A 13,080-nucleotide genomic window follows, 5' to 3' on the forward strand; every position below is an offset into this window, starting at 1 on the left:
TTATTCATTACTGAATGTAAATGACACTTAAGGGGATTTTTATCCTCTTACTCCTATGCAGAAAGCAAATTATATATTTTCTTATGTACAATTTCTGTATAAAGCTTTTGCTGCAAAGACAAAGTGATCAAGTTTCCATGCAGTGTATTTTTCTTCTGCAAGATAAATTATCTGCTAATTCTGACAACAAAGATTACTATATTCCTGATCTTATAGTATATTCCTGATCTTATAGTATTTCCCAATTTTATAAAGCTATTCTGGCAGAGAAGTATAAATACTATCAAGCAAAATCTATATATATACATTTGTTTCTCATATTTAGTAGACAGAGAAAAATATCTGGTCATCAGATAACTGAAATTTAGAGTCTCTAATGGTTGTCTAGTAGTCCAAAGAGACTCACTTGCATTTATATTGCCAAATCATATTCAAGATCTTAATCCTTAATCAAAATTTCACATTATTAATTGTACTGAAATGTGAGTCAACATGGATTTTATAAACAAATCCTCTTTATTGTTCATCTGAGAAAAAAAATATGTATACATTGCATTACAATCCATGACCTTAGTGACAAAGAGGGAAGGCTTAATATATACAAGCAAGAAAAGATAAATGCCAATACATTGGCTGGTTACACACCACTAACAAAGGTCCTAGCAAAGTCCCCTTTCTTCCTTATACAATTACCCTGAGAAAGACAGCATCTCATCACTTCCCATTTTTTCTCAAGGCTTGGTCCCTCTACTTTCAATACAATAGTAAAGTTTCTAGCCATTTGGAGAAAGGAAGAGCAACTCTTTCTTGCCAAAAAGAGAGGCAGACAGAAATTAGAGGACTTTTCCAAATGTAGCCCCATGCCATCCCATAAACCCATAGATTCTAAAAAGCCTCCATTCCTATGATCATTAGCAAAGAAATGAAAAAATCCAAAGGAAGCACATTGGTTGGGGTTATAATCAGCACTTACCAAATTATGAACAGTCCTAGCCTTAGTTGAGAGAAAGTGGAAGCAAAGTAAGCGTCAGAGTAAGCTCCAAGTAAGCGTCAAATCATTCCAATCTCAACATGTGTTAATTCTTGCCCATCCAGTGAGCTACAGTAGGTCCCTGCAGCTATTTATACAGATGTCTTCTTTCCTCTAGAATCCTGCTACACTTTCTGTTTCCAGTTTAGCTGTACCACTGGTTATATTTAATAGTTTAAAAAGCTAATGAAAAACATTTATAGAAAAAGATAGTAAAGATGGTGGGAGATTTTTAAAGGGATGGTTTGCTTCAATGAAAGCACCAGCAAAATATGTCCCTCCTTCCCAAAATGCTTTATGAAGCAATGCTGCCCCCTGGCTTTCAAGAACAAAGCAAAGAAGCCATCTGTCTCAATTTGGAAAACTTCAAGGAGTTCTCTACATATAATGTATGAGCACAAACGTGGAAGCGTTTTCTGACTTTTGCAGTTATCCCTACAGGCAGGGAATGTGACTTTGTCAAAGCAAACCATGTTATCTCTTCATCTTGACATGCAGCATCCACAGTGCAACGCTTTTTGTGAGGTCAAGCCCAACATCCCACGCTCATCTACAATATGCACAGAAGGAAACGACACAATTCAGCAATAGAAAAAAATGACTCACTACTATATCTTGTATATTCATTTTCTGGATAATCTTCTTCATGATTTCAGGAGGCACAGTTGAACCCCCAATAGCCCCTGGAAGAAGAAAAAAAAGGCAGAAACGTCTTCAAAGAATATTCTAAAATTATTGCAGATTTTAAAATACAAACATTCTTTATAGACTCCATAGTATCCCTAATACAATATTTCCCATTAGATTTGAAATTTTAGCACAGCCAAATTACATATACAATACAAAGTAGGCAGACTCAGCTTATCTGAAGGCAACTAGTTAGACTCCCATGTAAGATTTGTATTTGCAAATATTTGCTTTGAGGTGCTTCCATGCATTTCAATTCCTATGGATACAGAATGTAAGTGCAACCAATGCCTAGCATCTACTGCCACACACTGGTGAATAGAGAAATAAATAGCAAAATAAGTAAAACAGAAACACAAAATAAGTAAACCTTCCAAGGAAAATGCCAAGTGGGCTCCCTAGGGTTACTCTGTTGGGTCCAAGCCACATATCTGGCTGGCTGCATTTTTCCAATGTGTCATCTTGCATGTGGGCTTGTGAAGAAACAGTATGAGCTGGGCTTTTAAAAACCCCTGACCTCTCTACATTCCAGTAGCAATGTTTTGATATTTGATTTTCCAATTGGAATGATCAGTTTTAAGATTAAAATGCTTCTGGTTAGGTCAGAATGACTCATTACGATGCTTGAATACTTCCAGACAAGAACAGAAACCAGAATGCTTTGATTTGGAAATGATTTATGCACCTCTACCTGAGAGTTCATTTCTGGTCAGGCTCAGATAAGCATGTGTAATAGACCTGTTTAGAAAATGTTGCTGGAAATATGCAGTCAGTAAGATGCATATTAAATCAAATCACATTATAAATGTATTTCTTTCAGTGATAGCAAAGGCTAACAAGTAAGAGTTTAGTTCATAAAATGCCATTCATATCGGAGGAGTTTAAACAAAGGCAGTAAAATATGCAAATATATTTATTTGAATTTAAGTTATTAATGAATTAAAAAGGATTAAATTATTTGCTTTGCAACATCTGGATTCTTTTACTCACCTCCTCGAAGACTTGAGAGATCATAGCTGGCAAAGTCAGGCTGTCCTAACATATCTATGTACATTGTTGGAGTGCCAAGCACATGGGTGCATCTGCAAAGAAAGACAAAGAATTACAGGCTGATGAAATAAACACAACTGATTTTTCCAATCAAACTTAGCTACAGGGCTAAGTGTTCTTCCTCTGTAGTTGTAGAAAACTGTTTTCTCATAGAAAAAAAATGAGTTTTCAAATAAAGCAAGCGTTTTAAGTCCTACATTTCAATTAAAAAACCTGATATCGTATAATTGGCATGATTTTCAGAATAGAACAGAATAACAGAGTTGGTAGGGACCTTGAAGGTCTTCCAGTCCAACCCCCTGCTCAACCAGGAGACCCTATACTATTTCAGACAAGTGGCTGTCCAGTCTTTTTTAAAAGTCTCCAGTGACGGAGCACCCACAACTTCTAAAGGCAAGCCGTTCAACTGTTTATTGTTCTCACTTTCTCCTTCTAGGGTCTAGATTGCTTCTCTTCTTGATTAGTTTCCAACCATTGTTTATTGTCTTGCCTTCTGGTGCTTTGGAAAATAGGTGGACCCTTCTCGTCTTTGTAGCAGCCCTTCAAATATTGAAACACTGCTATCATGTCGCGTCTAGTCCTTCTTTTCACTAGACTAGGCATACCCAATTCCTGCAACCGTTCTCCATATGTTTTTGCCTCTGCCCCCCGAATCATCTTTTTTGCTCTACTCTGTACTCTTTCCAGAATCTCAACATCTTTTTTATATTGTGTTGACCAAAACTGGATGTAGTATTCCAAGTGTGGCCTAACCAAGGCCTTATAAAGCAGTACTAACATTTCAAGTGATCTTGATTCTATCCCTCTATTAAAGCAGCCTAGGACTGCACTGGCTTTTTTGGTGGCTGCAGCACAATCCTAGCTCTTATTTAAGTAACTGTTCACCAGGATTCCAATATCAAATCAAAATTCATATTTCAGGGAAGAGAGAGAAGATGGAAAAAGGTATCAAATAACTGCCTGGGCATGTTTAATGGTTGTCCACACAAAGAAGAGACCAAGACATTCCAGCTCTGTCTCAAAAGAAGAGAAAAGGATGCAAAATGGAGACAAGATGGAGGAAGGGTAGCAAAGGTCTAAATTAAGGGTAACTGTAATTAGTATTAACTAGTTAGTAATACAAATAATTATAATTTTAATACTCTTTCCAGAACATAACGTCAGCCAAATTCTTACTTTTCATGTTCTATAGCTTTCAGACTGGCTCTGGAATTAAAGCTGAGACATGGGAAAATAAGGGAGACACCATGAACAGCCATCACCATACACCCTCCTACAGATCCTAGGCAGTGGTAGAGAGGGACAGGGACACAGCAACGAGTTTCCTAGGGTCAAAACAAACAAGATAGCAGTGAATCATCTTCCAATATCATCATCATGTTTATAATTTTTTATGCCATAAGCAAGAAGAATCCCTCATGGAGATTTACAAAGGGAGAGTTGGAGTTACACAAATGGGATAGTGACTGGAGGAGGGAAGGGCAGGCTGGACCTCTTCAGTTCTTAGTCTTCCATAGAATATTAGTTTCATTTTTAAATAGGAATTTCCATGTAAAATGTTCCCTAGAATTGAAAAGTCAGAAACATTTACAGGATAAGAATATCCTATAAGAAATTCACATTGGTGGTATGTAAGACCAAGCCTTCTAAAATCTGATGGCAAAAACACATGATTGATTCTTATATAGTTCTTTGAAAAACACCAAGGTTACCAATCTTCAAATTGTATTTTGAAAACTGTAATATATTATCTGTAGAGACAGCATTTGAAGAGTTTCCATTTTGTACATAAAGAAAACAGCAGGCAGAGAAGACTTACCAACTCATGTAGTCCCAGTCTTATACCAATAAAACTTGCATTATTCAAAATATTAAAGTGAGAAAGTGTTGCTCCTTTGGGACTTCCTGTTGTTCCCTGAAGGAAAGAGAGAATTTATTTACTAATTAGGATGATCCTAGCACACTATAAAAGTTATAAGAGATCAATTGCTTTAAAATGGAATGCTATAGTGATGTCACAACTCTGAAAAATCTTATTAATACAAGATCAGGCCAGGTTTCAGAAAGATAGGAAGAGTCACACATAGCTCAAACAACTACTGTGTTAGAAAGAAAACGTGTAAAAGACCATCTAAAGAGGACTGAAAGTGGGGAAAAAAAGAAGGAACAGAGGACAGTTGGTTCTGGTTCCAAAAAGGAATGAAAAGAGGGTTACAATTTTAATCCTCAAACAGGCAGAAAAGAGGCACAGATATGTGAAACCAAGTATAGCCTCTCTCACATAGGAGTTAGTGGTTTCCAGAAATTTATCGGATTTCAATCTTTGGATCTCAAGCCTTGACTTTTGTCTAAAAATTCTTCTTTTATATGGTTGCAATTCTCTGCTGATCAAGTTATAAATTGCCTACGTTCTTCTCATAATAGGGCATTATTATGAAATAAATAAATAAGCAATCAAATTTATATAGCTGCCCATCTCACTGAAGATGACTCTGGATGGTACACAGCAATAGACAAAACAAAAAATATATAAAAACAGCAAAATGCAAATGTAAAAAGTAGTAAATATCTTAAAAACCAAAAATACAAGCATAGGTGAAGGGAGAATTAAAAATGGCTCCCTCAGCAATGAAACTGTTTAGACAAGCCTCCAGTTCTGGGGGAGGCCCTGACCTGATCATAGAACCAAATCTGAGGGCGTTTTGGAATATCAAAAGTCAAGTAACTTGTGTGTGTGTGTGGGGGGGGAAAGATGTTGCATAAGGCGGGTGAAATATATTATATGGAATGATTCCTAACCTCTAAATTACTTTTGGACTTCAGGGTTAGAGGCTTTGGGAAAATGTGTCTAAATTTCAAAAAAGAAATTCCTAGCTAACATTGCACATGTTGTGCTTAGAGAGGTTCCATTCACAACTGTCTACAAGTCTGGACAACTACTGTCATTCTGTTAACAACACTGAACCATGCGGTCCAATGCTCCTAGATCTAAAGTAAAATATGACCAAAAAGATGTAGGGGTAGCCCTCCTCCCCAAAAACACCCAAATAGGCAGTGAAACATTCATGGATTAGGATATTTTAAGTTTGTGTATACTTTTATATAGCACTTTTTCTTCCCCATATTGACAAATATTTTGAAGTTAATATTATACAGCCACATGTTCAGTTCAAAAGTCATAATATTTCAGACTCTGAAAAATGAGATACAGGTCATCTTCAAGGTATGATAGGCCATTTAATGAACATTCATAGTTACTAAAGATTCCTCCCCAAGCTACGTACGACCCCATTTTAAAGTTATGACGGCTGCAGCAGCCCTGCAGTCATTTACCCTCACAACCCACCACAGGATTACTGCAGCACTCCCTGCCTCTCCCCCCCCCCCATGCAGCATTTGGACCTCCTTCCCAAATGCCCATCATGCACCACACTAACCTGCAGAAGCTCTAGGATTTCATGTTCTGGAAGGAGGGCAGGCCAAAATGGCAGCCAACAGACAAACTGCTTCTTTTTCTGCCTTAGAGAGGTCGACCTTGTTAAAGTAGCAAAACAAAGCAGTTTTCTCCAGGCCACACAGCAATTACCTGAATGCAGCCACCATTTTGTCCCTCCCACATTCAGAAGCATTTCTGCAGCAATGTGCAGACCTTGTTAGGGTAGCAAAATGAAGCGGTTTGTCCGCAAGACGTGCATTAGAAACCCAAATGCAGCCACCATTTTCGGGGTGAGATAAAATGGCAGCTCCTTTCAGAATCATGCCATCCAGCCATGCAAAGAAGCAAGTCATTCAATGGTCTGGAAGACCTTGGAGTTCTTCAAAAGATAATTGAAGAGAAGGGTATTTGGCCTGGGAGGGTGGGAATTAGGCCTGGGAGGACCCAGTGGGAGTGGGTAAAGACCTGTTGGGACTCAAGGGACAGGAAATAGAACATGGGACAACTTCGGGTGGAGGAGGCCTTGGGTGGGCAAGGGCAGGTGGGCCTGGGCCTGTATTAGGCCTCCAGCGGCTTCCCCCCTAGCCGGCCCAGGAAGCCCCCCACATTCCACTTAATTATAGGCCTGTTTGTTTAAAGAATAGAATAGAATAGAATAGAATAGAATAGAATAGAATAGAATAGAATCTGGAAGGGACCTTGGAGGTCTTCTAGTCCAACCCCCTGCTCAGGCAGGAAGCCCTATACCATTTCAGACAAATGGTTGTCCAATCTCTTCTTGGGAGCATCCACAACTTCTGGAGGCAGGTTGTTCCACTGATTAATTATTCTAACTTTCAGGACATTTCTTCTTAGTTCTAGATTGCTTCCCTTTTGGTTTCCATCCATTGCTTCTTGTCCTGCCCTCAGGTGCTTTGGAGAATTTCATTGGGGAGAGCAGGGATGGAGGTCATTAGGTGAAACATTTTACTTAATGACTGCCACGACATGTGACCATAAAGGCAGTCTCCATTTCAATCGTATATCAAGGACTACCTGTACATGTACATATACATATGTTCCAAAAATACCCCTTTCAGAAGGTTTGCATATTCTTAATATACAACAACTATGTTTTTATAAAGAGCCCTATGGCCCCCAAAAAATCACTATTAATAATTCTTTGCAGTAAATTCTAAGTATCAATGTATTCCGCTTGACAAAAAAAAAGCTTCCTATCTCTGACCATCATGGGCTCCATTTTTTTTTAATCCTGGAAAAGATATATAGCAGTTGATATAGTACTTACTGAAGTAAACTGAATATTAATAGGTTCTTTGTTGATCAGCATCTTCCGAATCTCCTGTAGCTCCTTCTTGTGGCTGCTCTCTCCAGCTTGCATCACTTCCTGCATTGAGAATGTGCCAGGTAGCTTGCTATCCGCACAGATTATAACAGAAAGCTCTGGTAATCTGATACAAAGGAACATCCAGTCACTTCTATGACAAAAGGGAGAGTTCAATCTCTCAAGAAGCTCAAGGAATAAAATCCTCAAACTATAGGTCAAATCAAATATAGGTAGTCCTTCAATTACAACCACAATTGAGCCCAAAATTTATGTTACTCAGCAAGACATTTGTTAAGTGAGTTTTATCCTATTTTATGACCTTTTTTGCCACATTTGTTAAGTGTTAAGTTACTAACACGGTTGTTAGTGAGTCTGACTTTGCTTGTCAGAAGGTTGCAAAAATTGATCACATTGCCCCAGGACGCTGCAGCTGTCATAAATATGAACCAGTTGTCAAGCATCCAAATTTTGATCATGTGACCATGAAGATTCTGCAATGGTTGTAAATGTGAAAAATGATCATAAGTCACTTTTCTCAGTACAACTTCCGATAAACAGAGACAAATAAAGCAGAATTCAGAGGCTTGGAAATTCCTCAAAGAACATGTTTATTAGTTACAAAGTATCAGCACGATCAAAAGTGAAACCAAGTCTGAAATTACAAAGTATAATGTCCCACCCACAAAACTATGTCATCACTACGTTCCCCAATACATTCCTTTGGCGGGCTTTCTTATACAATGCCCAGTCTCTGCTTGTGGGAGCAGTAGATGATCTTGGTTCCCACAGGACAGAAGATTATTTTGACAAGTGAAGCACGTGGCCAAGCCCCAATCCCTCCGTGCTATGTGGCCACCATAGAATGAAGAAAAAGATGGGAACAGCCAGGCTCATTGTAAAGTTGATAAGCACTGTAACTTTGAATGGTCATGAAATAAATGGTTGTAAGTCAAGGACTTCCTATATACAATTAGGATTTTTTTCTGATGATGGTTTATATGCTATAATGAGATTATGATTTCCCCTTATGGAGAAAACAAGATTTCCATTATTTGTATGGCAATCGAAAGAATAACAGAATAACAGATTTGGAAGGGACTTTAGAGGTCTTCTAGTCCAACCCTCTGCTCAAGTAAGAACCCTATACCATTTCAGACAAATGGTTGTCCAATCTCTTCTTAAAAACTTCCAGTGTTGGAGTACCCACAAGTTCTGGAGTCATTCCACTGATTAATTGTTCTAACTGTCAGGAAATTCCCCCTTAGTTCTAGGTTGCTTCTCTTCTTGATTAATTTCCATCCATTGCTTCTTGTCCTCCCTTCAGGTGCTTTGAAGAATAGATTAAGAGAAAATAAATAGATTTGGAGAAATGATTAGGAATTCATAGCCATAACAAGTTCTTCAGAAAGCTGAAGGGATCTGGATTTGGTTTTGTTTTTTTGTAAAATTCCATTGTTTGGAATCTAAAATGACAACCATGCTTTATTTTTTTTTAAATATCAATATTTTTTTAATAATACCCATATGCTATTGTAATACTTTCCCACTAAATATATTTTTCTTAAAAAGAAATGTAAGATACTCCAAAATGGAGTGGGCAGCAGTTTAGATTATCAGAAAAGAGACTGGAATAAACCAGAACGTTTTTTCAGTTCCATTTATCTCTGTATGTCTTAACACAGAATTAAAAAAAATGTGGTTAGTATTGCAATATTTGTACATGTTCAATGTTATGTAGAATATACAAAGAGAATGCCCTTTTAACCTTCCTTGGCAGAAGTAACTGGCTGTCTGTGCATAGAAATTTGCATTTCCTACTGGAGGAATGAGGGCAAGAAGGTTAAAATTATCCAGGTTCACATGACCATGAAGATCTAAGGAATATTTGGCTATACAAAATTCCGCATCAGACCTGTCAGATCTGTTTGGCTTTATAAAAATATATGTCTAATGAACCCATAAGAGGCTGGGAAGTAACTGTGATCATAGACTTTATCCTCATTTACTCATTCCAGGAGAAAAAGAATATTCCCCAGGTCAAAGGAGTGGCTGTATCAACATCTGTCAGTGCCGAACCAGTTAATGAATACACTGATCCATTATAAATGTATATGAGCGAGACCAACTGAACCAGGATTGCATGTTTATGAACTTTGCCCATTATTATATCAAGACAAAGTGTTCAATAATTTTTTTTTGAAAAAATGAACATTGTCTTGCTTATTATTCACATTAAGCCCTTTGAAGTATTTAACATTTATTTTCAATCATAATTAAATTGAATTAAATTTAGATCATAATTAAATTGAAAAGAGAAAGAACATATGTACATTCACATAAATATTGAGACAGTTCCTGTGGAGATCCATAGTTAAATGCAAAGTTATAGACTAGGATCACACAACAGACTATGCCCTTAAAGCTAAACCTACTATGACACAAATATACATTATAGTTTATTTGCACCATGTGTGAATCCAAGTTTTTATGTCCTCAACTAATGCCTCACAAACAAGAAAGAAAACATGGTACATAATACAAACCAGAGGCAGAACTTTTTGTAGCTTGTTAATGCACATGCTCCAACAACATTAATTTCCCTCAGACTGCTAAATGCTGGAATGAAACAACACTCTAAGGCACAATATATAAACTTACTTCTTGTTCTTCAATGCTCCTGGATTAGAATGTTCCAATTCTGGGCATACATTTTTCAAGATCTCATAGTATTTCTGAGTTTTAAACTGGGCAGGGAACACAAGTGCTTTGCAGCCAACCTACAGAGATACACATAAGAAGAAAGAAAATAGCTTGCAAACCAAGCTATATAACAAAGTCACACTGCATAGAAAACAGTGAAGAAAATTCCCTGTCGAAATTCCCTGGAAATAGTGCAGTGTTCATGCACTATATTGTGGGAAAGTCACACAGAACCTTAACATTCCACACTCATCAGTGTCTCCCTGGATTTGTCATTTGTAGGCCACTGTTCAGTGAGCGGTAAAGTTCAGGGTAAGACCACTTTCTCCAAATATTAGTTATAATGTTAATTAGAGGGTCCTTAATCTGGAAGGATCAGTTAGTTCATAGAGTGGAATCCTCTGAAATGCAGGAGGAACTTCTCCACCACCAATTTCAAACAGATTGATCCATACGAAAAGCAATCATGGTGTATGCTACACACTACAGTGTACAAAGTATTTAGTTCATGAGACAAGGAAAACACTGGCCAGAAGAAAGTCTTAATGTTATATGTATTAAAAGAACTTCCATTTTCTGAATTCTTTCTTATCATCCAGTAAAATTTTATTTCTAGAAAGGACCCCTATGGAAATTTACTCAGAAATCTTATTCATACCAATAAGATTATTCTCATGTATGTATAGCTTACCAAGATGACATTTTTGATTCCAATGCATTGGATAGGTTGTGTTATAAACAACTCGCCTTAAATGTAAATTATATGAATCCAGTGCCTGTATACTATTTCTGTTCCATCCCAAATGCTGGTTGTTCTTTCCCCCCTCTAAATGTAAGTCTGAGGTATTCTTAGAGATTTGGCATGGTCAAGAATGATCTTGTTTCCCTCTGTGGCAGGCCCAGTCTTGAATGGAACTCACTATCCAATGTGTATGTACAGATTTTGCCCTAAATAGCTCATGGTTCGTTTGAAATATGCCCCAATGAATTCAGTGAAATTAACTGCTATGTAAGCTTATAGTGAAAGATCAGAGGATTGGCACCTCCCACAGTTAAATTGGTCAGCAGCTTATCTCTCTGAAAAAGAGATTAGACTATAAAAGTAGTTTTTGGACTACGAAAATAACAGCAATTTTTATACTGTGCTTAGCAGCACTGGAATATGTGGGTAATTCTATTGCTTTCCTCGAGCACCACAGAAATAGAAACAATCATAGAACCTATCAAATCTAATACATATTCCAGGTCTTACATGATTTATGCTTCTTATTTTTCAACACTCAGAAAGTGGGACTGGCAAATAGCCATTGGAATTGCTAGCAAACAAACCACAAGAAATAGGAATGGAGAGGAAGGAAGAGACGCTAAACAAAAAAAAAATAATGGAATCATGAAGCTGAAACAGCAACTCTGCAACACCACCACCACCACCACCCCAGCATATTGGGTTAGGGACAATACTGTGGACATTGGGGAAAATTCAGAGATGCCCTGGCATTAAAACACTATTTTAAATTATTGAGTGAGATATGGAGGCCTCTTAATCCTAATAGGATTAATTTTATTTATAAACCATTTAACAGCTTTAATCCCCCATTATTAAGGATAAGAAAGTTGAATGGCATAGTTTGGACTGGCCTCCCTGCACAGTGGTGGTCTAACTGAAGCAGGAAACAAGCAGTCCAGATCAGCTGACTAGTGGGGAAAGCGGGTGCCACATCACCTGGCTCCATCAGCTATTCCTTTGTGATCAAGGGTCATGGGTTGCCCAGCTATGAGGTATATTATTAGGAAATGCTGAAAAGCACCTGACTCCCATGTTAAACACCAGAGTTTACTTTGGCTCCCTGAAATATCCTTAGGCACTAGCTGATTGCACAATGAGCAGCAAACATTAACATTTCATACAATAGAGACTGCTTTACATTTCCATGCTACACTTTTATTGTTGGATGCTCCTTATGTTTCTACATCAACAGTAACAGTGATATTCCATGGAAAGTCATTAGACTCTCTCTGTGGACTGGCATCAGAGCACTAGCATATGAAAAGATAAGATCATTCTTTGCTTATAGTTAACTGGCATTACAAAATTAAGAATAAAATAACCTCTTAGCTGGATCTGAGCAGAGAAGCATTAAATCAGGTGTTGCTAGCCAGACATTTATAAGCAAACTGAGTGTAACACTGCTCTCTGTTGAGTACTCCTGGCACCTGACATTCACAACTGCTCTAGTTATAAAATGGATGTATAAACATATAAAATTTAAGTATCCTGATTAACTATTGCCAACTCTACACTCATTCATGGTGAGTGCCAATGCTATAGGAGGTAGAGAGATGTCTTTCCCACCACCTAACTAAAAAGTTTCAGATACTTCCATTTCTCCCCATAGTTAGTTATTTCCCTGTCCTTTCCCCCATACGTCATCATTATCTCAAACATTCTATTTCCAGAACAGAAAATTCTATCAAAAATCCTAGGGGTGAAATTAAGTAGAGATGATGTAACAGATCTTTCATACCTTCTTCAGGACGAACTCCACCTCGTGGGACTGATAGGCTGGGTTCACAGATACCTGGAAATGCAGCAATAGTAAAATCAGTCTGCTGTGAAGACTTATAAGTAAGATCCAGATTGCCAGTTCTGCAAATGAAAGGACCCCCTTCTGTTCATATGTAAAAGAGACCAGGATCCAGCAAAAGTTCTCTGCTGGAGGAAATACTGTACATGGGGAAAAGAACTTCCCCAAGTCCAGCTTATCCCTACAGTTCATTTTGTGTACACCCTGGACGGTACTCCAAACAGTTTCTAGGAAGAAGAGGAGATTGCAGGGGAAATTTAGAATA

The 13,080-nt window shown here is 37.7% G+C and overlaps 1 protein-coding gene across 1 annotated transcript in view; it reads right to left on the reverse strand.

Annotated features, from left to right (window-relative positions):
- Positions 1-13,080, reverse strand: part of ACSF2 (acyl-CoA synthetase family member 2) — a 59,096-nt gene that overhangs the window by 31,057 nt on the left and 14,959 nt on the right. The window contains exons 4-10 of the mRNA XM_015811731.2: positions 12,756-12,809; positions 10,189-10,307; positions 7,492-7,654; positions 4,587-4,682; positions 3,944-4,092; positions 2,708-2,799; positions 1,637-1,713 (exon numbers count right to left, since the gene is read on the reverse strand). Coding sequence (XP_015667217.1) covers positions 1,637-1,713; positions 2,708-2,799; positions 3,944-4,092; positions 4,587-4,682; positions 7,492-7,654; positions 10,189-10,307; positions 12,756-12,809 — 750 coding nt within the window. The remainder of the gene's footprint in view (positions 1-1,636; positions 1,714-2,707; positions 2,800-3,943; positions 4,093-4,586; positions 4,683-7,491; positions 7,655-10,188; positions 10,308-12,755; positions 12,810-13,080) is intronic.

This window comes from Protobothrops mucrosquamatus, unplaced genomic scaffold (genome assembly GCF_001527695.2).
Source record: "Protobothrops mucrosquamatus isolate PMUCROS unplaced genomic scaffold, P.Mucros_1.0 scaffold_52, whole genome shotgun sequence".
In the NCBI taxonomy this organism is placed as follows: domain Eukaryota; kingdom Metazoa; phylum Chordata; class Lepidosauria; order Squamata; family Viperidae; genus Protobothrops; species Protobothrops mucrosquamatus.